Source organism: Lepisma saccharinum, chromosome 7 (assembly GCF_977018435.1).
Source record: "Lepisma saccharinum chromosome 7, izLepSacc3.1, whole genome shotgun sequence".
Classification (NCBI taxonomy): Eukaryota; Metazoa; Arthropoda; class Insecta; order Zygentoma; family Lepismatidae; genus Lepisma; species Lepisma saccharinum.
The window spans coordinates 19818509-19840460 of record NC_139235.1 but is presented as its reverse complement, the minus strand read 5'-3'; the positions used below and the strand labels follow the sequence as shown (position 1 = coordinate 19840460).

The 21952-nt window shown below is 37.3% G+C and overlaps 1 protein-coding gene across 1 annotated transcript in view; it reads left to right on the top strand.

The window, feature by feature from the left end:
• The first annotated feature begins 3172 nt into the window (after positions 1-3172).
• Mulk (acylglycerol kinase-like protein Mulk) overlaps positions 3173-21952 on the top strand; it is a 44675-nt gene continuing 25895 nt past the window's right edge. The window contains exons 1-4 of the mRNA XM_083125820.1: positions 3173-3542; positions 7730-7849; positions 10132-10300; positions 17577-17786. Coding sequence (XP_082981946.1) covers positions 3433-3542; positions 7730-7849; positions 10132-10300; positions 17577-17786 — 609 coding nt within the window. The 5' untranslated portion in view covers positions 3173-3432. The remainder of the gene's footprint in view (positions 3543-7729; positions 7850-10131; positions 10301-17576; positions 17787-21952) is intronic.

Genomic DNA, 21952 nt, shown 5'->3' with positions numbered 1-21952 from the left:
TACCACATCCAAAGCACTCTGTTTGCCCAGTTGCACGTCAATACGTGTCTGTGCGAAAGATTGCAGCTTAACAAAGGAAGTTATGTGACTTTTGGATTTTTCATGTTTGGCACAAGCGTTGCAAAGATTACAGTATCCGCCACGCGTCCATACATTCTTTTCAGCCCTGAAAAGTAAGCACGGCCAACAAAAAAGCAAAGCTTATTAACACTTATACTTCCTGTCAACCATGGTGTTTTGTCATAATTTGCTTGCGAAAATGCCTCACATATTCCCGAGTTTTGTCTTATGTGTGTAGAAATAAGTTCAAGCGATGACACTGACCTACCTGTATTAACAATTTGCAACTTCTCCTGAAAAGATCTTGTTCCAAAAGGTTTCACCAGCAAATCTCGTATCACATCCATTACCCTTTAACACAGCACTATCACGACAAACACTAACACCTAAATAAATAATAAACACGAAGCACAGCACGAAGCCAACGACTACACGCATTCAGTTTCACGCGCCAAACTTCTGTTGTTGTGTTCCTGGCTCAGAATGAAATTCTCTATGAATGAGCTCGAAATGACAGGTTTTAAAAGTTCGAATCATTGCAGGCCAGAGCCAGAATTTTATTTCGGGATGGGGATCATCGCTTATTATCAGCCGACACATAAAGTTGAAACAGAGGGGTTAGAAGTCCTGAAGATGAATCTCAGATTATTACAACGTATTATGCAAGGTGTTTAATCCTGCTAATGAAGTAAAATTAATTACCACTATACACTTTTTAAATTAGATATTTGTAGGATTTCGGGGAGGTGGGTTTCAGCCCCCCGAGTCCTCCACCTGGCTACGTGCCTGATATGTTTATTTCGTTTTATGTTTAATTCGTTCATCTTCATCACTATTAATCTAAAGAGGTGGAATATAGCAACTTAAATTAACTAATATATATATATATATATATATATATAATTTATTTTTGATATCTTTCCCTTTAAAAAATATTCAGTTCCGTGAAAGAAGTATTCTCGCTGCTTTTGAAGATTAGAGAGGAGAAACAATCACTATTTTTGTAAATACAAGGATGGGGAGAGTCAGCATATAGGTGCTTTAATTGCTTAAGCTTTGAATTTTAATTTAGTTTGCTTCATCTTCAATATTTAAGCTTTTTTCTTTTGATAAATTTATGTTCAAGTAACAGAAATCATCAAGACAGAAGCAAATGTAAAGTGAAAATTAGCGTAGAATTGGTTTGCCCATGTTATTCAATTTTCCTGTTCCTCGCACTCTACCAGGTATGTTTTCCCTAGTTCAGCGGAGGGAACGGTAAAGGCTCTGAAGGTTGAGAGTGCGACCGGTGGACTCTCACAAGAAGGAGGTTACCCTGGGCACGGAATCACAGCGCCTGAGAAGCAGTGTTTCCTCCCCCTCTTTCCTCTCTCCTCCCTCCTCGTCAATGGTTGTAAGGGAAGCGGAAAAGCGGGAGGAATGACGTCAGGGTGAGATTCCCTGAAGTCATTCTACCTGCTGGAGAAAGGTTCCCGGACATTCGGCGGAAAACGGTTGGAAGCATTCGCGCGCTGCAAGCAAAGAAATGCATGCATCGAATTTGGTTTGGAAGAATATTGCGAAGAAATGTGTGTGTATATATATATATATATATATATATATATATATATATTTAAAAAAGAAATACAGCCGGGTCATCTGCGATTACCCAGAGTATACGCCGCTGTTATGCACACTTCTACTTATGAAACTATGCATAAAATATTAGTCAGGAACATCATTTTCTCATTATTCAATAAATATTCAATTCTATATCGATTTGACATTAATTTCCTTGGTTTTATACAAATACTGACCTTCCCGATGGCGCAGTTGTAGCGTCATCGCCTTGTAATCAAGGGGTCCCGGGTTCGATACCCGGTGGATGCACATAGTGGTTCGGATCCACTTTAAACTGTAGGTCCAGTCTCGATTAGCCTTTCTGTGCATAAAGTGAACCTAAAACAACCAATCAATCAATTCTACAAATTTGGCGATCTTAAGTACAAGTGCTGTTATATTTGGGTATATTCCTATTCCCATCTACTATTCACGTAATAATAAAAAAATGTAATATTAATAAATTTACATATTTTAATTAATATTTAATTATAATTTAATGATTTTAATTTAAACATTATTATTATTATTATTTCTGGGGTACATGGTTCGGACACACCGAAATATATTTCTAGATACGTGCCTGGCCGGAGGTTTTTGTTTGTGATCGCTCTATGCTTGGAGAAGCACAGAGCGACCACATCTGAACCCACATCTGGAAAAAAAGATCGAGTGGAATGCATAAGAATTACCAAGCAAACTGTCCGTCCAATCACTGTGTTTAGACTCCCTATTTTACGCAGAGCTTTAGTTCATCAAACAAGCGTCCGACAACGAGAAAGTGAGGGACAATTTGCCAACCAATACTTGTGCATCCCACTGTACAAGGGTGCTATAGTTGAAGTCCTGATTCGAACGCCAGTTCGGTATCTTTGACATAGCTCGAAATGAAGTCGACCGAACGCGTATCTGGTTTCGAGCCAGCACTTGTTTTTTTCTGAGAAGCGCTGTTGTCACTTTTACCTCCAGTGTTTAGACATCCAACACGAACTGCGACAACGTTATACTCACAAGGTCTCCATATTATATATATATATATATATATATATATATATATGTGTGTGTGTGTGTGTGTGTGTGTGTGTGTGTGTATAGTAGCATAACACAATAACACAACCTATTAAAGATAACCGCAACTTCACGTTATGAAATCTCTGAAGAAACTGAATTAGCAACATCTGATTTACTCCACGTGGACGTGATAAGTACTGTCAGTTGCTATAAGGGACGCTATTTTTGTGAGAAAGTTTTTAGGGGAGTATATACTGGGCTCCACGTGGACTTGACATATGGTTGTCATAGGGAAACAGATCTTTCGGAACTTTCTTTGAAGTAAAGTGTCCTTCGAATCAGAACTTTAACTATACGAGGTTAGGTACATATTAGTTTCTAGAGTTCACACGAGATGACGCTACCAAGCAGAAATGAACAGAGACATCTATGGCTCGCGTGCGAACTACGTGCTAGCTATGCGAACAACTTATATCTAATCTGTGATGCGAACTCTTTGATATTACAGTCTCTATGCCGAGGCTCTATGCAGGAATTTAACATTCAGAACTCATAAGGCATCTATTTCCCCCAAAAAGGAAGGTTTTGATTTTTTACGGCAGTTCAGTCCAGTGCCTTTATGGTATTTCCATCTTTGGTATTCCTTTTACTTTTGTTTCTTCTATTAACACTAACAGCTAGCCACTTGCGTAACGCTCCAAGCATGTTACTTGTTTGTTAGCAGACGGAAAATCGCTTTTCGCATGTCAGGTGTTTTCTGCAATGGCAAGAATTGTGAAGTTCTTGAAAACAATTCGGAACAACTGGAAAAAGTCTACCTTTGGCGTAATTGCTATTTCCTACGGTGCTAATGTGGCTAAGGAAAAATATGAGTAAGTTTTTTGCTGTAGGTATATAATTTCTAATTGTATCTTGCGTACGCGTAATAGTTCTGTAATGGACAGGGTAGTCCTTTTGCCTTCCTACTAAATAAATGTTTATATTTTCACCCACATATTTTTGATTCAGTAATACCATAACCAGAAAATTTGTAGAAATCTGACATTGTCGCCCTTCGTTTTTTTTTATTCCGTCACTTCATCAGACATTTTCAATTCCCGGGACCGTTTACCCACTGTACCCCCTCGAGAATTACGTCGAGTTTTTTTTTTCAAGTTAAAACCTGCAATTTCGGAGTACTTTCGCTGCTTTTTGTGGTAAGAGTCTAGTTTACGTCCTTCTCATAAGGAATACGTGTCATATATCGTTGGAAAGGTTATTGTATAAGGAATTCAACAAACTAAATCTCAAGGCGAGGAAAAATTTTCTGGAGGAGAAAATCGAGAAAAACCGATGTTGTCCGGATATGCGTGATTCAACGTACTGATGACATATTCAGGGGTGAAATGAGTGCTAATGGAACCTAACCTAACAGGCCTAACCTAACCTCGTAGGCATACCTCGTTCCCATGAATGGTTAGTGACAGAAAGTGTAAAAAGAAAAACTTACTTACCCTATGGATGCCGGAGCGCCGGCTGTCTGCTAGCACGGTTTTGTAAACGGGCAAGAAGGAGTGTGCAAGAAGGACGTAAACTAGACTCTAGCCCTTTTTGTTAGTAAAAACTGTTTGTATGTACACTAAAATAGTGAAAGAACACGCAGAAAATAACTATCAGTACCAAACCTAACAATCATAACCTAACTATATAAAATTATAGCTGCTGTTGTGGAATGTCGGGTAAATGTTTACTATCCTTTGGACACCTATAACTTCTGAGTTTCGTCAATTTTTGACATTTTTATTTACCTATCTGCTTCGCGGATCATTTTTTAACGTGTGTTCACATTTTTTTGATCAATTTTTTTTTAAAAAAAACTGTTTTTGTAAGTGAAGAACGTACGTTTCCGCAAATGGTTTGTGGGGCTATGTGTCAATGGTTCGTGGGGCTATGTGAGAATGGTGTGTGGGGCTATGCATATTTTTTTCGAAACCAATTTTTAACTATTGTGACCCTACCTAACCTAACCTTACCGGAAATGGTTCGTGGGGCTATGTATGAATGGTTCGTGGGGCTATGCGTCAATGGTTGAATTTCCGCTATGAAACATTCCCACATCACACAAAACACCTTCCAGATGTTAGACAATACTACAGGAACTTATTACGGTAAGTAGTTTCTTCTGTAGAAATGAAGAAATCTGTCCGAAGGATAGTAAACTAGTACCGAATGTCATTTTGGGTGCTATATTCACTTGCGCGAAGCCTTCGGGCTCTTCTGCTTCACAGTAAAGTAACATGCTAAGGTAACAGACATACTTTACTTCACAATAACATATTTTCGAAAGCTAAAATCAAGTGAAAAAGTTCATAAACAACAAAATCTTCATAAACCATGGAAAAATTTTCACTTTCTCAAGGGGTTACAGAGGGTCAATGGTACCCCCGTTTTCAGGAGAATGATTGTTCCATTCCATATACTCCTACATAATTGATTTGTTTAAGTACTTCACGTGCGTGGGGTCGATGAAGTTTTACACCGTAGCATTAAAACCCTAGGAAACTAACATGTTGTCTGGCAGACTACCCATGTGGGACTGTTTTCTTGTCCCCCCCCCCTTCTGCTCCCCAACCCGTCTACCTTCATTTGGATCAGAGAGACTGACAGGGAAGTATTGGTGTCATTTTACAAGCAGTGTGTTTTTAACGGTTTTTAATTTTGCATTGTCTGGCAGACAAAACCTTAGTGACTATGTACACCAAAACTTCCACAACAACTTCGTAAGATTTTGCTATCATCCTGAATATGCAAAAATATGTTAGAGTATTGAAATTGGTCTACTTACGTAAGTGAGTATGTATTCGTATGTGAACTACGTTTCGGAAGCTTTACTGCTTCCTTCTTCAGGTGGTCGTAGGTGGTTGTATTTTAGGCTCGGAACTTCAAGCCACGTCGGAGAAGTGTCATGCGAGGATACTAGGTGAAAGGTTTGGGTTAAAACACTTCATAGTGCTCGACATATACAGAATTAAAACTACCTTTGTTAAAAACCCTTAAAACTCTCAATAAAACATGTTAAAACCACCACTACGGTGTACTTGAGTACACTGGACACTCGAGAGTTTTAAGGGTTTTTAACAAGGGTAGTTTTATTTCTGTATATGTCAAGCACTATGAAGTGTTTTTAACCCAAACCTTTCACCTAGTATCCTCGCATGACACTTCTCTGACGTGGCTTGAAGTTCTGAGCCTAAAATACGACCACCTGAAGAAGGAAGCAGTAAAGCTTCCGAAACGTAGTTCACATACGAATACACACTCACGTACGTAAGTAGACCAATTTCAATACTCTAACGAATTTTTGTTTATAGATAGTGAGTAACACGCACATAACCAATATGCTATCCTGAATATGGAAATGCAAAAAATTAGGCTAATGCAGTTGCTCAACAACAAGGAAGAAAATTGTGCATTCTACCCCTCAAGCAAAAAGAGGATGACCAGATTCTTCTCCTGCCATTGCTCCAAAGCTATGTGCGGTGTTGTGTTGTTTTGAGTGCACACAAGACTTATAAAATGTAATTTTGCATTCATGCCATGTTATTCATGTATTTTGGAAGTAAATACTTTTGTAGTATATAAAATAGTTTTTGCAAATTGTAGGCTGTGTTTTAATTCTGAAGAAATCAGTAATCCAGCAGATGATTGTTTGGCACAGGACACGTTTGCTTTCTAGGGTTAAGGTAATGTCCCTAAATGTTTCCAACCATCACGTAATATCTGGTGTCAAAAGTTGCACAAGATCCTAACAACTGCCACTTCAAAATACTTATTTGAGATAATTTGTTCTTGCAAGACTTACATAATTAAACATAACAATAAAATCCCATTGCACAAAAGTCATATTAGTAACAAACCATTTCTTGTTTGCGCATTAAAGGGATGGAACTTACTATCATCTCACTATTCATAATTTTTATTGGCAATGATGATAAACAGTTTAAATGTGTGCAGGAAGTTTGTACATCTAGTGTTATTAATACAACTTTATAAATGTTAAAAATAAGCTGGTGTGTTTCTATAACATCTATTTATTTGTTGTTTTTATTACATTATTTTGATTTTCTAATTCATTTAATTTGTGATAAGGATTTATTGTAAGAGCCATGGGCGGAGTTTGAGGTTTTGCTTTTGGGGGGGCCAGACTCTGGGGGAAGCATATGATGTACCTGAGGGTTATTGAATATCCCCTAGTTTATATGAGGTCCGGAGGCCTTGCCCCGGAAATTAAAAAGAAAACAACTTAAAAACACAGAGTTTTAGATTTGAAAATATTAAATTTCCTCCCTTAAGTAAACAAATATTAATTAGTATATTGGTTGTAAGTTTTAGAAGAAGCAAAACAGTATGATCTTGCATTTTGCATTTGATTATTTTCTTTTTGATACTCGTATTACTTTAAAAAAGTTACGGTACAATAGTAAGCTTCAGAAATTTTAGAAAAAATAAATTGAAAGGTTCTTTTGATGCCTCAACAGTAACTGTTGACTCAACACAAAGTCATTTCACATTTTTCTTTCTTCACATCAATCAAATCATCTAAGTTAATTTTTTTAACAACATCTGATTCAGAGTATAAGATCATTAAATTGTTCAATTTCTCTTGACCCATTGTGGAACGTAACCAGATGTGGATTCGCCTCATAGCAGAAAATGTCCTCTCACAAGTGCCCACTTGTAAGAACTACCTGCTATTGCAGCGCAATTACCGCAGATGCCATCATGCCAAACGTCAAGATTTGCGATATGGCTTCATAACAAAAATGTAGTAACAGAACTTAATTATGTGTTATTTTTTTAGTATTTTTTAAGTTGGGGGGGCAGGCTTCCCCCCCTGGCCCCTCCAGAACTCCACCTATGGTAAGAGCTGGCAACAAGGCTGAAATATTCTATTCTATCTGTTATTTGTGAAACATCATTTCTGAAGGTAGAATTTCAGATCATAAAGCTGTAATATGTGAATGTTGTATTTTAAAAATGTCAGAAGAAAATGTGACTGAAACCTGTAATTTTATTTCAGTTCATTCCAGTTAATGCGAAGTTATTGTCAGGAAGCCATAAAATATGGAGACATGCCACTTCCAATTGGCATAAAGCCACGAAGATTGACTGTTATTTTAAATCCTGCTGCTCAGAAGGGGTTAGTAATGGCATTTGTGCCTTTGTATATTAATTTAAAAATCACAGTAGGTAATAGCTGAAAACAATATTGGGGGTTGTTGACCCACTGTACCCTCTTGAGAATTATGTTTTTTTTTTAATCAACAGATTTGTATGTGTTACTTAATAGAAGGTTGGTTTCAGCACGTGATAATGGAGATATTTGATCCCAAAGGATGGCCTGCGTAAGTAAAAACCTGTCATCCTGAGTACTTTAGTCACTTTATATTATTAAGAAACGTTTGTATGCACAGTAAAATAGCTGTCAGCTCCAAACCTAACACTCCTAATCTAACGACGTAAAATTGTAGTTGCTGTTGTGGAATTCCGTGTTGGGTGCTAGCCTATATTCATTTGTGCAAAGCCTTCGGGCTGTTCTGTTTCATGGTAAGGTAAATGCTAAGGTAACAGATGTACTTTACTTCACAATAACACATTTCCGCAAGCTATAAAGAACTGAAAACGTTCATAAAGAACGTAATATTCATAAACCATGCAAAATATTTAACTTTCTCTTAGGGGTACAAGGGTCAAGAGTATGTAAACTAGTATAAAATCAATTGAATATGATGCAGTTTAAAAATATTTTGTCTAATTGTGAACAATGGTCAAACATCACATTGCTGGATGCTTTTTGTAAATGGGATATGCCAGTTGGTTTTTTTTTTCCTCTGAGTATTCTAGGTTGCTTTGGTTTGGTTGCATTAGTATATCTGAAGTTTCTTTCCACTCCTGTGTGCATACAGAATGCTTTTTTAAATGTGGAAAAGGTTCTGACTGCATTTTACAAGCATAGAAACTGCAACATACTTGTTTGGAGTAAGTATCTTAAAACTTAATAATTTTAGCGGCAAATGTTGAAATTGTGTTCTCAAATAAATTTTTCGTACAAATGCTTTCCTTGTACACCCTGCAAAAATTATCCAGCATAGGGAAGTCATGTCTAAACAGTGAAAGCTTTTTCTCATACTTTTGAAGCCGGCACCCGTGGTGGAGTGGTTAGCACTTTGTACTACTACGCCAGGGGTCCCAGGTTCGAATCCTGGCCTGGGCATGGATGTTTGTGTGTCCATTCATCAATTTCATCATATCATCACTCATCCCCATCTTTGTAAATTAGCCAAAAGTGGCACAAAAAGTGAAGTAAAATAAAGCATATCAATCAATCATACTTTTGAAAAATTTGATTGTTTTTAAAAATGTTCATAGAGCACCCAGGTGAATCATGGGGATCACATACCACAATATCAAATTTTGTGATATGATCAGGAACTTTATGGTAAAAGAGTATACAGTTCATAGCAACAGTTCCCTTATTTTATGTAAAAGAACTGAAGGTAAGAATTAAGAATACAGAGAATGTCTCCCATTTTTTCCTACTTCCTATACTCACTAAATATGCAGTCCTGGTAACGTATCTGAACACTAAATATGCAGTCCTGGTAACATATCTGGAGTTAAGATTTGGGGGTTACGTGAAAAAAATTGTACACTTACAATATATATGTTGCAAAAATTACGTTCTTCATTACCGCAATCATTCTCCATACATAAACATAACAACCATGTTTGATGATATGAACAAGTGACGTTCGGCATTTGTTGCACTGTCTACTGCGTTGCCACACTGTTACTTCGTTACTTGCAGAGCATTAGTTGTTGCTTCGTTACGTGACAATATGTGCTCCTTGGGAAAAGATTTAACTGATATCCCCACGAAACTATTTGATGTAAGATTAGGGTAAGAAAGCAAGCATCTTGATTTTCATTAATATTTGGTACATTAACTAATTTTGGCCTTCTGATCGGTACATTAACTAATTTTGGCCTTCTGATCGGTACATCGGTACATCGGTAGCCGCATGAACCATGCACAGGTAGCCCCACAAACCATTGACAGAGAGTCCCAGGAACCATTCACGGATAGCCCCACGAACCATTTCCAGTAAGGTTAGGTTAGGTAAGCTTAGTTAAAATTTTGTTCGTAAAACAATGCGATACAGCTTTTTTTTTTTTTTAAAAAAAACTGAACTTATATGGGCTCTTTTCCCTATTTCCAGACATGACCCTCACATTTTAAGAACAGATTCGTGATTAGAAGGCCAAATTTAGTTAGTATACCAAAAATTAACGAAATTGTATACATTCTCTGTATTTTTAATTCGCTCCGAACTGAACTGTTTTTAGATAATTTCACTAAGTGTAACTCTTAAGAGAAATAAAGATATGTATATGTTAGTACATATGTATGTTCATTTTCAGGAAGGCAAAGGCACAGTTTGAGAAATACTGTGCCCCTTTGCTGTTCTTAGCTGGCATCAATGTTAGTATAATTCAGACGGAATATGAAGGACAAGCGAGGGGACTAATGGAGGTCATGGACAACACAGATGCTGTGGTTATTGCTGGAGGGGATGGTTCTCTGTCAGAGGTACTGCCTACTTTACATTGTATATGTGTCTGACAAGTGAAGGGTCACTTACGGTGAAGCAAGTTGACCAGTAATGCATATATTTGTGGAAAGTACTCATCTTAACTAAGGTACAGGTGAAGTATTAGGGGCAATGGGTTCGATGTTAAGGAGATAAGGGGTCTCAAAGTTAACATGGGAGTTTACGGGAAGGCCCTAAAATCCGTCGGCAACATAGAGTGATGAGAGTTTTATAGGAAATGAATGTCCAACTACAGAACACAACCCATTCATTAGCCATAGTAACTCTGACTTGTTTATCTAAAAGTTTGGCTTTATGTGGTAGAACAAGTCAGGGAAATAGTGACTTCTGCTTCAACTTGATCGGAACCTTCAAGTGCGACGACATTGCATTTTGTAAAGTGTGGCTCACTGCGAGATGAGCATTTGTATGAGCCACACACTTCTTTCTGAACTTCACATTATTGTATCACTCTTTGAATCCAATTACCATGTTTTCTGCTTCCAAATAACAAATTACTTTCAAATTTCATAACAAAATGTGTTATTATTTGGTTGTGTTCAGTTGTTGGACATTCATTTCGTCTAAAAATCTCATCATACTATATTTGGGGTGAAACACTAGTGCTTTAGCGTCAGTCGGCGACGGATTTTAGGGTCTTCCCGTAGACTCCCATGTTAACTTTGAGATCCCTTATCTCCTTAACCACCGACCCATTGCCCCTAATACTTCACCTGTACCTTAGTTAAGATGAGTACTTTCCAAAAATATATGCATTACCGGGCAACTTGTTTCAACATAAGTGACCCTTTACTTGTGAGAAATACAAACAATTCTATTATTGCATGTTATTTTCAGGTTTCTTGTATGTGCAGTTCATTTTTCTTTACAGAGCATGTTGTTTGTTAATTTGTACTTAGAAATTGTTAAATCCTTATTGTGTGTGCATCTTTTCTTTGATTCTGTAGCTTTTCAGTCTTGCGACTGGTTTTAGAAACACAAAATTTGCTTTTGTACATGCAAAACTGTAGTTAAGAACGGAGACAAAAAGTTTAAACTTATAATTTTGCACACACAGGAGATGATATACAGTCCCGTGCGAATAAATCGGAGCAAGCTCCTTTTTTGTCTGAATTGTCAGCATTTGCACAGTAGGTGGCAGCAATGTACACGCTGTGGCTATTTTTATCTCCTGCGTTTTCTATGCATTAACTTGAGCATTGTTGACACAGTCAGGCGTCTCGTGCGTTGACCCTTTGCATTTGTGTACATATCTATGCATTCGTAAGTGTATTTTGTTCCATATAATCAGTAGGCTAATTGTGGCGGAGATGTCGGTGAGATTCTGCCAATGGATATGACACCTAGGAAACGTTCTGCGATTGTGACTTTTTCGCAAAATACGTCTATGACGCAAAGGGAGATAGCTGCAAAATTCTCTGTTGGTGTAGCTACCGTAAATCGAATTATCAAGCAGTACAGACAAACTGGTTCCATTTCACCTAATAAAAAGGGGCAATGTGGGAGGAAGAAGAAGACATCGCCATATGATGACCGATTTCTTCTCAGGAAAAGTAAACAAAACCCGGCTCTAACTGCAGTGGAATTGACACGGGAATTGAGGGACAAAGGAGTGCATTTGGACGTTTCCAATGTATGACGTAGACTTCTTGCAGCTGGATGGAAAGCCAGGAAACCATTGAAAAAACAATTTCTTTCGGCTGCAATGTGCAAGAAACGTCTCTTGTGGACCCGTGCTCAACGAAGTTGGACAGAAGACGACTGGAAGAAAGTTGTGTTCTCAGATGAAACACATTTTGAGGTCCAGGGACAGAGGGTTCAATACGTGCGTCGGTCGAGTAATGAATCTGTAACGTCAGCACATCTGCAACAGACCGTAAAACACCCTGACAAGAAAATGTTTTGGGGATTCTTCACCCATGAAGGACCAGGATCATTAGTGCCAATTGATGGTATGATGAATGCTGACAAATACATACATGTTCTGAGAAGGAAAATTATTCCAGTGCTCCAGGAGAAGTTTCCAAATGGCTAAGGCATTTTCCAGCAAGATTTGGCTTCTTGTCTCTCTGCCAAAAAAGTACAGAATTTTATGAGTGAGCACAATATTCGAGTGTTAAAGTGGCGAGGGAACTCCCCGGATCTAAATCCAATCGAGAATTTGTGGGCTATTTGCAAACTACGAATATCAAAACTGAACTGTTCCACAAAGCAAGCAGTGATTGAGTCTCTTGTTCGTGTTTGGTTCAATGACAATGAACTTAATGCAATATGTTCAAAGCTTGTAGAATCTCTGCCAAAATGTGTAATTGAAGTTATAAAACAAAAAGGAGGACATATTAACTATTAGAAATGATAATCTGTTTGTACCTTATGTGAAAAATGAATATATGTACAAATATGTTTGAAAAAGTTGAAGTATTCTATGTTGTAAGACAATAAATGTAAATTTTTGGATGTAATTGCTGTGTTCCTATTAATTTGCACGGAACTGTACTACGTAGAAATTTAATCGAACAATGTAGGCTTAATGAGAACTCAAAGAAAAGTCTCTGGCATTACGAACTGAGTTACTGAGACATTCCTGCTTTCACCTAAACTTTCACTTCATCTGCTTTGTCTATGTGAAATAGAGTCAAGCAGTGATACTGCAACAGCATTTGTTGCATCATCGCATCGATATTGCCCATGTTTCAAAGGCAACTGATCCTGTTGCAGTATCACTGACAGAGACAAATTGACACAAATAAAACACTGAAAGTGAAAAATGAGGCAAAATTAGTGCTGACTTGTAGCTTAGTTGATAGAGCTATGGCACAGTATATCAGAGATGCACGTTCAAGCCTGAATGTTTTGCTGAAAAAAATTAAACCACATAATTCATTTAAAAATGTGATATTTTGTGCATGTGTCATCAACATATTAGAAACTGAGTCAAAGTCACATGTACAACTCGTAATGCATACTGTGGTGTATATGGCCTGCCAAGGTTCCGTTGAGTTGTTTCCTGCCTAGGGAAAACTAAGCATTTTACTAAAGGTGCCTGTCCCCCGACTTCCGCGAACAGGATATTGGTAAGAAATATATAGTGCGGTCGGGGGAGAAGAAAAAGCAGTTTATACGGAACAGTTATGATAGACGGTTGATAGAGAGTTGCGAGAGGTTTTGTGATAGTTGCGATGCACAGCTTTGTGATTGCGATAGAGAGAACTTAGTGGATGAACAAGGCAGACATTGAAGTTTAGTAAACACGTGTGTGTGTGTGAGTGAGCGTCAACAGTCCTAGGCAGGACACCACCTCAGGCCATTACACCAGCCAGGTATGTGTTTCCAGGGGTTACATAATATAGTCCAATAAATTAATTAAAAAGGGTTTCGGCGTAGTGTTCTTTGGCGGTGCTAATTAAGATGATCATTCAACAAGGGCTGTCCTAGTTAGCATCGCGCTACGACACCAGGGGTCCTGGGTTCGAATCCTGTCCTGTGCATGGATGTTTGTGAGTGTCCATTCATCATATCATCACTCATCTCCATCTTCGCAAATTAGCTAAAAGTGGCACAAGAAGCGAAGTAAAATAAAGCAAATCAATCATACCTTTTAACCCCTATTAAGGTTTTTAAACTCTAGCAGATGGCTGGTTATAAATTAAACCACACAAATTGTTAGATATTTACAATAGTTTTGTGCTACCTACACCTGTTGAACCAAGGTTCGATACCTGGAGAACCTGGAAATCTCAGGGAATTTCAAAAATTTAAAATACTCAGGTAAAATCATCTAATTGAGCAATGAGTCCCTATGAAGTACATCTGAAGGGCTAGAATATGCTCCTGCCTGTTGATCATAAACACTTTCAATATACACCAATAATTACAACTTCATTAATTTGCTTTACACAAGCTGGTTTGAAGCTATAGGCTTTAGATATATGTTTACTTTGCATTACATATTTATTACTATTGTGTCCATGTGTAAACTTCTGTTACTCAGATGTGTGAAAATATTTGCATCCAAGTCCCAATTGTATAATTCAGAATTAATCATGGTACACAGGCATTTTTTACATGGTTCACATTCTATTTATATCTGTTAAGACATACTTTACAGTTTTAGTGATTATTTACTGCATCTTGACAATAATTTTTCCCTTCCATACTTATGTGTATGATTTTTTGTTCCCAATCAGCTGTTTGTTCACACTTGTCTTGGGTACAGACTGCTGCTGTCATCTGCTTCACATGCATAGGGTGCGAAGAAGTATTGCATTGCTAAATGTGTTAGGTTAGGCAGGATAGATTTGGGTCTCGTGGCATTTATAAAACATCCATAAATGCTTCCAACACCTGAGCACGTAAAAAATCTGGTTCCAAGCCCAAAACCGCCTTCGAGTCTCGCATGAAATCTGCTAAAACTCCGTCTCTGAGACAACCAGACATCAAGAGTGGCTGGTCGATGCAAAGTTCCGATGCTCACGTAAGCTACTATTCAAATCATAATTTCTCCGGTAAATACTACTTAGTGAAACTGATAACTGTGTTAATTAGCTTGTCCAACTTTCAAACTTACTCTCACAACCATTTCCGGTATTCTAAAGTACTTCCAAATAGTCCTATAAAACTTGCGAAAAATCATTCAACATTCAGAATGGTTACCCCACAAATATCTACAACCTTAGTCCTTAAATTATATTCACACATTGCCATTTTATTCTTGAATTAGTTTTGTTATTAGTATGACAAAGTCAACTGATATGCATTTTTTTCAGAGAACCAAAAATCAACTTGTTCTTTTACCTCCTCAATTAGTTTCAAGGGGTTTTGTCTTTAACCCTTGAACACAAACCCTTACTGGGAGGAACATGTTCACTGACAAAACCATCTACAAAACCATTTGTGATTATCAAAACTATTATTTTTTTCTCATTCGTACATAGTATTGCGAGTCTAAAAATGTAATTTTCTTAGTTTCTCATTTACCTTTTTATTTTATTTACAGTTGTTGTTACTTAACAGTCTTGGAAATGCAAAATTTAGTGTCTGAAATATTGCATCAGATAATTGATTTAAAAATAATATTTTGCAAATTAAACTTTTTCTTTGTAATAATAAAAGTGCCAAAAATGTTCTCCAATATTCAAAATGTAAAGTATTTATTATTATCAGTTAGATCTTAATTTGAAATTACATTACGTCCTACTGTACTTTATTTGTGTAAGACAATTAAGCTCGTTAAAATTAGGATGGGTTAGTGGTCTAGAGTTAATAAGGAACTATGTATTTAGACATTACTTTACAAAACTATGACATAAAAATTGTATAATAAGAATAATAACAAAATGGCAGAATACTACACTAAATTACAGACTACTTATAAATATATCAGATTGGTAAAATTATCACTAGTAGGTAGAGTCAGATTATTTTTCATAACAACTCCAGCTGACCACGCGAGTCCAGTTAGTGAGCCTACCAACAGTCCAGAGCGCGTGCAACAGGGATAGCGATAGGTGCTGGGTAGAGATGACGCCAGCGGTTCGTTTGTTGATTGGCTGCTCCGGGACTTATGACTCGCTCCAAAGCTGCCAATGCAAAACAGCCAGAGATGTTACGAAAGTAATCTCACTCTATTACTGATACACTGATACCAATACAGTAACAATTAAGCTGTCCCATCTCTAATAATAATACAGGGTGGCTACTGACTGGGAATTCCAGGAATTATGCATGAATTATTGGCTCCGGGAATTATGCGTGAATTCTACATGAATTTTTCAACATAGACGTGAAAAATTTCAACTTTTATTAATCAAATGAATTCATACATTACAAATGCCCTGAGGCAAGTTCTTCACAGTTTAGCTTTTATTTCTATTGAGGAAGGAGAAAGGAAGTTGCTTGGAAAATAAAACAAAATTATCCTAGAATTAGATTTGATCATTATATCCCGTAACATTTGTGGCTTGGGTTTGTAGATGTACTTCAAGTCTGAAATGACAAATGTAAACTCCGTACCTTAAATCGAATATTTTAAATAGTATATATATTGTTAAATTGAATTGAATTAGAATTTTTGGATACATTGGAATCATACAGACCCTTTATACTGTTAATTATTTGTGTGTGTGGATGGTGAGAGGCGATAATACTTGTAATTTTGAAATAAGGAGAAAACATTTGCTTTGACCCTTGAATTTTTTTAAATTTCGCCTTGAAAAACTGGGAATTATACTTGAATTTTATAATGGTCGTAGAGTGGCCACTCTGTAATAATATCCAGAGGTCCCGGGTTTGAATATTGGGCTGGACATGGGTGTTCTTTGTGAATCTCTTTGTAAATTTTGTCCTATCATCACTCATCCTCATTATCGTGATTAATCAAAAGTCGCTGAGGGCATCCCCGGTGGTGCAGTGGTGGCTTTGTTGCCTTGTAATCAAGGGGTGCCAGGTTCGATACCCATTGGAGGCACTTAGTGGTTCGGTTCCCACTTACTGTAGGTCCAGTCCCTATTAGCCTATCTGTGCATAAAGTGGACTTAAAACAACAATTCATTCATTCATTAAAAAGTTGCTGAAAAGCTATGCTAAATAACAATCTAATAATAGTAACTGAAAAAAGGTGAGGATGGTATGGCTATGAGGGGAAATGTAGTGTATTGTAAAATAAATTAAATAAATTGAGTACTCTGGAAAAACTTGGACGATTCTGGAAAACTCGGGAAAATACATTTTTAATTCACGTGGGAACTCTGTAAACTATTGTGAATAGCTGGACAACTATGAAATCAAACCACACAGATTCATGTGAATGCTCTAGAATGAATTCTAAGCAGATATAATTTTGAAAATGGTATCACTGATATTGGCCAAAGGTGCAGGTGAGCCTTAACAGTGTCAAATTCAATATGATTTCTGGAGAAATTCAACTAACAAGGTGTATTACATGTTTAACTTGTGTCGTAAGGAAATATTGGTGTAAAAAAATATGCATGTGTGGTACTGTTGGTTCTTCAATGAGCAAAACACACTAAAGCTGTCAAGTAAATGATCAGTCTTCTCAATGAGTGAATATCTGCCTTGCTGAGCATTGCTTGATGGTTTCGTGCTTGTGGCATTGTACATACTCCTCAATATATCTAATTTTGCGGAGTAGATCAGAACAAAAACTCGACCACAACATTATGTGAAGTGGCAGCAAATTATCATTTTGGAATGGTCTTAACAGGTTGGTATAATAATAATAATAATATTTTGCAGGCAGTTACTGGGCTCCTGAGAAGACCTGACAACGAAGAGGCAATAAGGAAATTCCCGATAGGATTTCTACCCCTGGGGAGAACCAATACAGTCGGCAAAGCTCTCTTTACAAAGGATTCTGATTACGTGAAGTCTCTTGCAGAAGCTGCCATGGCCATTGTAAGGGAAGTTCTGAGGCCAGTGGATGTTATGAAAATTGAGGCGTTAGAGGTTAGTATATTTCTGGATGAACAAAGTGTTGGCTGGCTTGTAATAACCCGTGGCTCTACAGCCCGTAAGGAGGGCCTTGGTCTCCCTCCCACAATTCTACCTAGAGGTGTGGAGATCTTCAACCAGTAATGGGGTCACGTGGGGTCAGCACGTCGAACCCCCAGCCGTTATAGGAGATTTTTATGATTGGGTTCCGCTGCTCACTCGTAACTCCCCAATTTCCTCCCAATGGCCGAGAACCCAGAGACTGAACCCAGGCAGACTCGAACTCATGCCATCCCACAGTCAGAGCCCAAAGCACAGTACCTTAGATCGCACAGCCACCGAGGTTAACGTTGGCTGGCTTGTATTAAAAATAAATGTTTACTGCCTCTTACAATGAACTTTGAGGAAAAAGGGGGTTGAAATTAGATGGTTGACCATCCCAACTGAAGTTTATTCATTGAGTATTTCTGAGTGAGTCAGGCAAATACAGGGCTGGCTAGCTTCTTGAAAATTTATGTAAAAAATCTGACTCTACCACTGAGCTACTAAGATATTTGTTTTTGATTTCAGGTATATACTAAAAACTGTATTCTACACAATTTATTCATTGTTCCATGCAAAAGCCATAGCAACAACCCACAAAAAATAGAAACCTGCACCAAAAGGGAACCTATGGACTATCAGCCACAGTCCCACATGCCTCAGCAGAGGTGAGCGATCAGCCAACCAGTGACAGGTGATGTGTGGTCAGCATAAGGAACTCCCAGTCATTGTTGTATATTTGTTATGCTTTCCCACGGGGACTCGAACTAGCACACTTTAGACTGCACTGCCATGTTGCGGACAACGAGCCATACCAATCAAAATTAAGCAGAGGACAGAATTGGGAACTGGTCTACGATGCCAGGGGTCCCGGGTTCGAATCCTTGTGAGTGTCCAATAACCAATTTCATCATATCATCACTCATCCTCATATTAGCCAAAAGTGGCAGATAACACTGGTCAACAAATTTTTTTTTTTTTTGCGACATGGATGAAAATTCACTTTTCTTTATCAATCCATGATGCTGAACACGAAACTGACAATGAAAATGCCACTCGACTTCCGGTTTAAGAATTATACGAGGTATTGTCGAAAAGTCGGGTTTCCCAATGTTCTAACGTAGTGGAATGACGTATGCTTGGTGTGCATGTGACTTTTACGCTTGAACTGTATTATGCGAACAGTACAAAACGTGGGTACATTTCCATCTGTCTTTCCAAGTAAATTCATGAATCATAGTTTTTACATTAATCACAAAATAAATATTTTCTACTATACTACTGTACGGTGTGTTCTTTACTACTTACGTGGGATTAAATCCGCTTCCTCTTTGCTTCCCTCTTGTAGTGAAGTTCAGGATCATCCCTGGTTACTGTCCAGCAATAGTTGGCAAGCATTCCTCTACTCCATTTCCCTTGGTATCTTTTCTCCATTACAGATATTTGTTGGTGGAAACGCTCACTGTATTCGTCACTTACCTCCCCACAACTTTTCGGGAAGAAATTGAGATGAGTAGAAAATGCAATTTAAGAAACACATTGCAACCCATTTTTTGATACGATGAAACCAAATTATTTACAAGTTTTTCGTAGTCTTCAGCATGTTTGTTTCCCAAATTATTGTTGGAGACTTCTCCGAAAGAACTCCATTCACCTTTCTCGAACATCACTTAGCAGGTGTTCGAAGATCTCGTCCTGGTGAAGTTGACGAATTTGAGGGCCCACAAAAATTCCTTCCTTAATTTTCTGTTCACTGATTTTTGGAAATTTGTTAAGTAGATATTTGAATACCAAAGAGTATCGATCCAACTTTTTGACAAAGTTTTTGATCAGTCCAAGCTTTATATGAAGTGCAGGAAGTATAATATTTTCAGATTCAACGAGAGGTTCATTAGGTACATTCATATTTCCAGTTTCCATACTTTGACGTAATGGCCAATCCTTTTTAATAAAATGAGAAGCTCTGTCTCTGCTATTCCATTCGCAGAGGAAACTGCAATATTTGGTATAGCCTTGTTGAAGTTCAGTTAAAATAGCAATGACTTTCAAATCTGCACATATTTTCCATAGGTATGTACCTAGTTGTTGTATTTAATTGATTGAAGGAGGAATTTTAGGCTGTCATACGATTCTTTGTTTTACACAGAATAACCAATAAGGATAGACGTCAATTGATTGCTGTTATGAAGCAGTACAGCTTTTAAACTTTATACCGATGCATCTATGAACAACCGCCACTCTTTGCAGATGTGCTTAATGCCCATAGCCCCAATGAAAAGTATTCTTCCAACATTTTTTGACCTTCACGCTAAAATGACACCTTCACATTACTAGTTTTTCTTGTATGTACGCATTGCTTGCATGATAGAATTATTTTCCTGTAGTTTACGGTTATTACAAGCATAAGAAAACAGTTTTTTTCTTTGTGACGTTTCAGGAGAACACACGCTCCTTTCATCAGAGTCAAAATGAAAATAAATGTCTGATGAAAGGAGCGTGTGTTCTCCTGAAACGTCACAAAGGAAAAAAACTGTTTTCTTATGCTTGTAATAACCGTAAACTACAGGAAAATAATTCACATTACTAGCCAGAAAATTCCATTGTTGAACTTTGGAGGCTAATAGCTCTGCCTTGGCTAACCTTGTGTAGTTCATTAATATGCACCACAGGACGAGAAGCAGAACGAATATTTGGAAATACAATTGTCTTATTTTTAGTATTGGACATAACGTTGTATTGATGGGACCATACAAAAAAATAAGCAATCGTCTGTATGATTTGTGGGCTCCAGCCAAATCATGGGAATAGCAAATGGTATCAATGGTCTTCTGTGATTCGTCCAGTCCAGCAGATTCGTGTAGCAGGTCTTACAACGGAAATGTTGAGCCCAAGTATTTATCTTCATCTCCAAATTTGCAGTATTTACCGAAATATAGATTGTAGGCTGTTCTTACAGCAGGGGTAATATTTCTCTGCTGTCCAGAAAACATAATTTGACCACAAACATAACAGACATTGTTAGCATTGATAATGCATTTACGTGGCATTTTTTAACATCACTCAGCAATTTAATTAAATGTCAACCTTACCATAAAAAGACCACGTAATACGCAAACACGATCTTCGATAAATGCACACACACACTCAACCTAGTTTTATAAAGCCACAATCACGCCTGCACAAATTAACACCTCACAAAACAATGAATAAAGAGGTTTTGTGGCTGGTCTTTAACAGTTCCCCCTTTCCTTACAACAAATAATAAAAAAATAAGATAAGAAAAGAAAAACTCAACATTTACTTCTTACAGCTATGCAATACCATATATATAGGGAACTTCTCCAAATCAACAATGCCCTGTAACTCAATTATAATTAGTCAATTGCGATTTTTAACTACATTTTCATATTTAGGAGACCAATATTGACTAGAAATTGTATATATCACTCATTAATTTCGCATTTTGCAGTTCATTTTGCATTATTTTGTGACAAAACATGGTAGCAATATGCATCTCCCACCTTTCAAAAACATGAAAAGTGAACACTACAATGTGTTTTTTGACATTTTGTTTTTTCGTCAAAAAACGAAATATGCATACCCCTACTTGTTAGCCATGGCGGTTGTTTTTTGTTGACATACCCTAAAACTATCATCTGCTGTTTTTACATGAATGTAACAGAGTTATACTCTGCAAATACAAGCCTTTGTAACATATTGTAGTTACTTACATGTAAACTCAAATAAAATTTATCAACAGATAAACAGGGGAACCACAATTCAGAGAAAATTGACGCCCTGCTTTTTATTAAAAGGCACCAGGGTAAAAAGCACATCCCCTGAATGTATGCGGGTGGAGGCATTCTCGTTAGGGGTTCCCCCCTTTTTTGTATGTAACTGCAAGCCTTACCCCATAACAACATTATTCAGTACAGTGTATAAATATTAAAAATGTTTTTTTAAAAAAATCATATATAAATACAGCTATACTCTTAACTACAGTGTGATGCTATTTTATAGTTTGTTGTTCATTGTGTCATATTCATTGTAATTTTTTTTTATTGTACTGTACATGTTTAGTACAATACAGTTGAACCTGAGTTATACATATGTCAAGGTGAAGAGAAAATAATATGTAT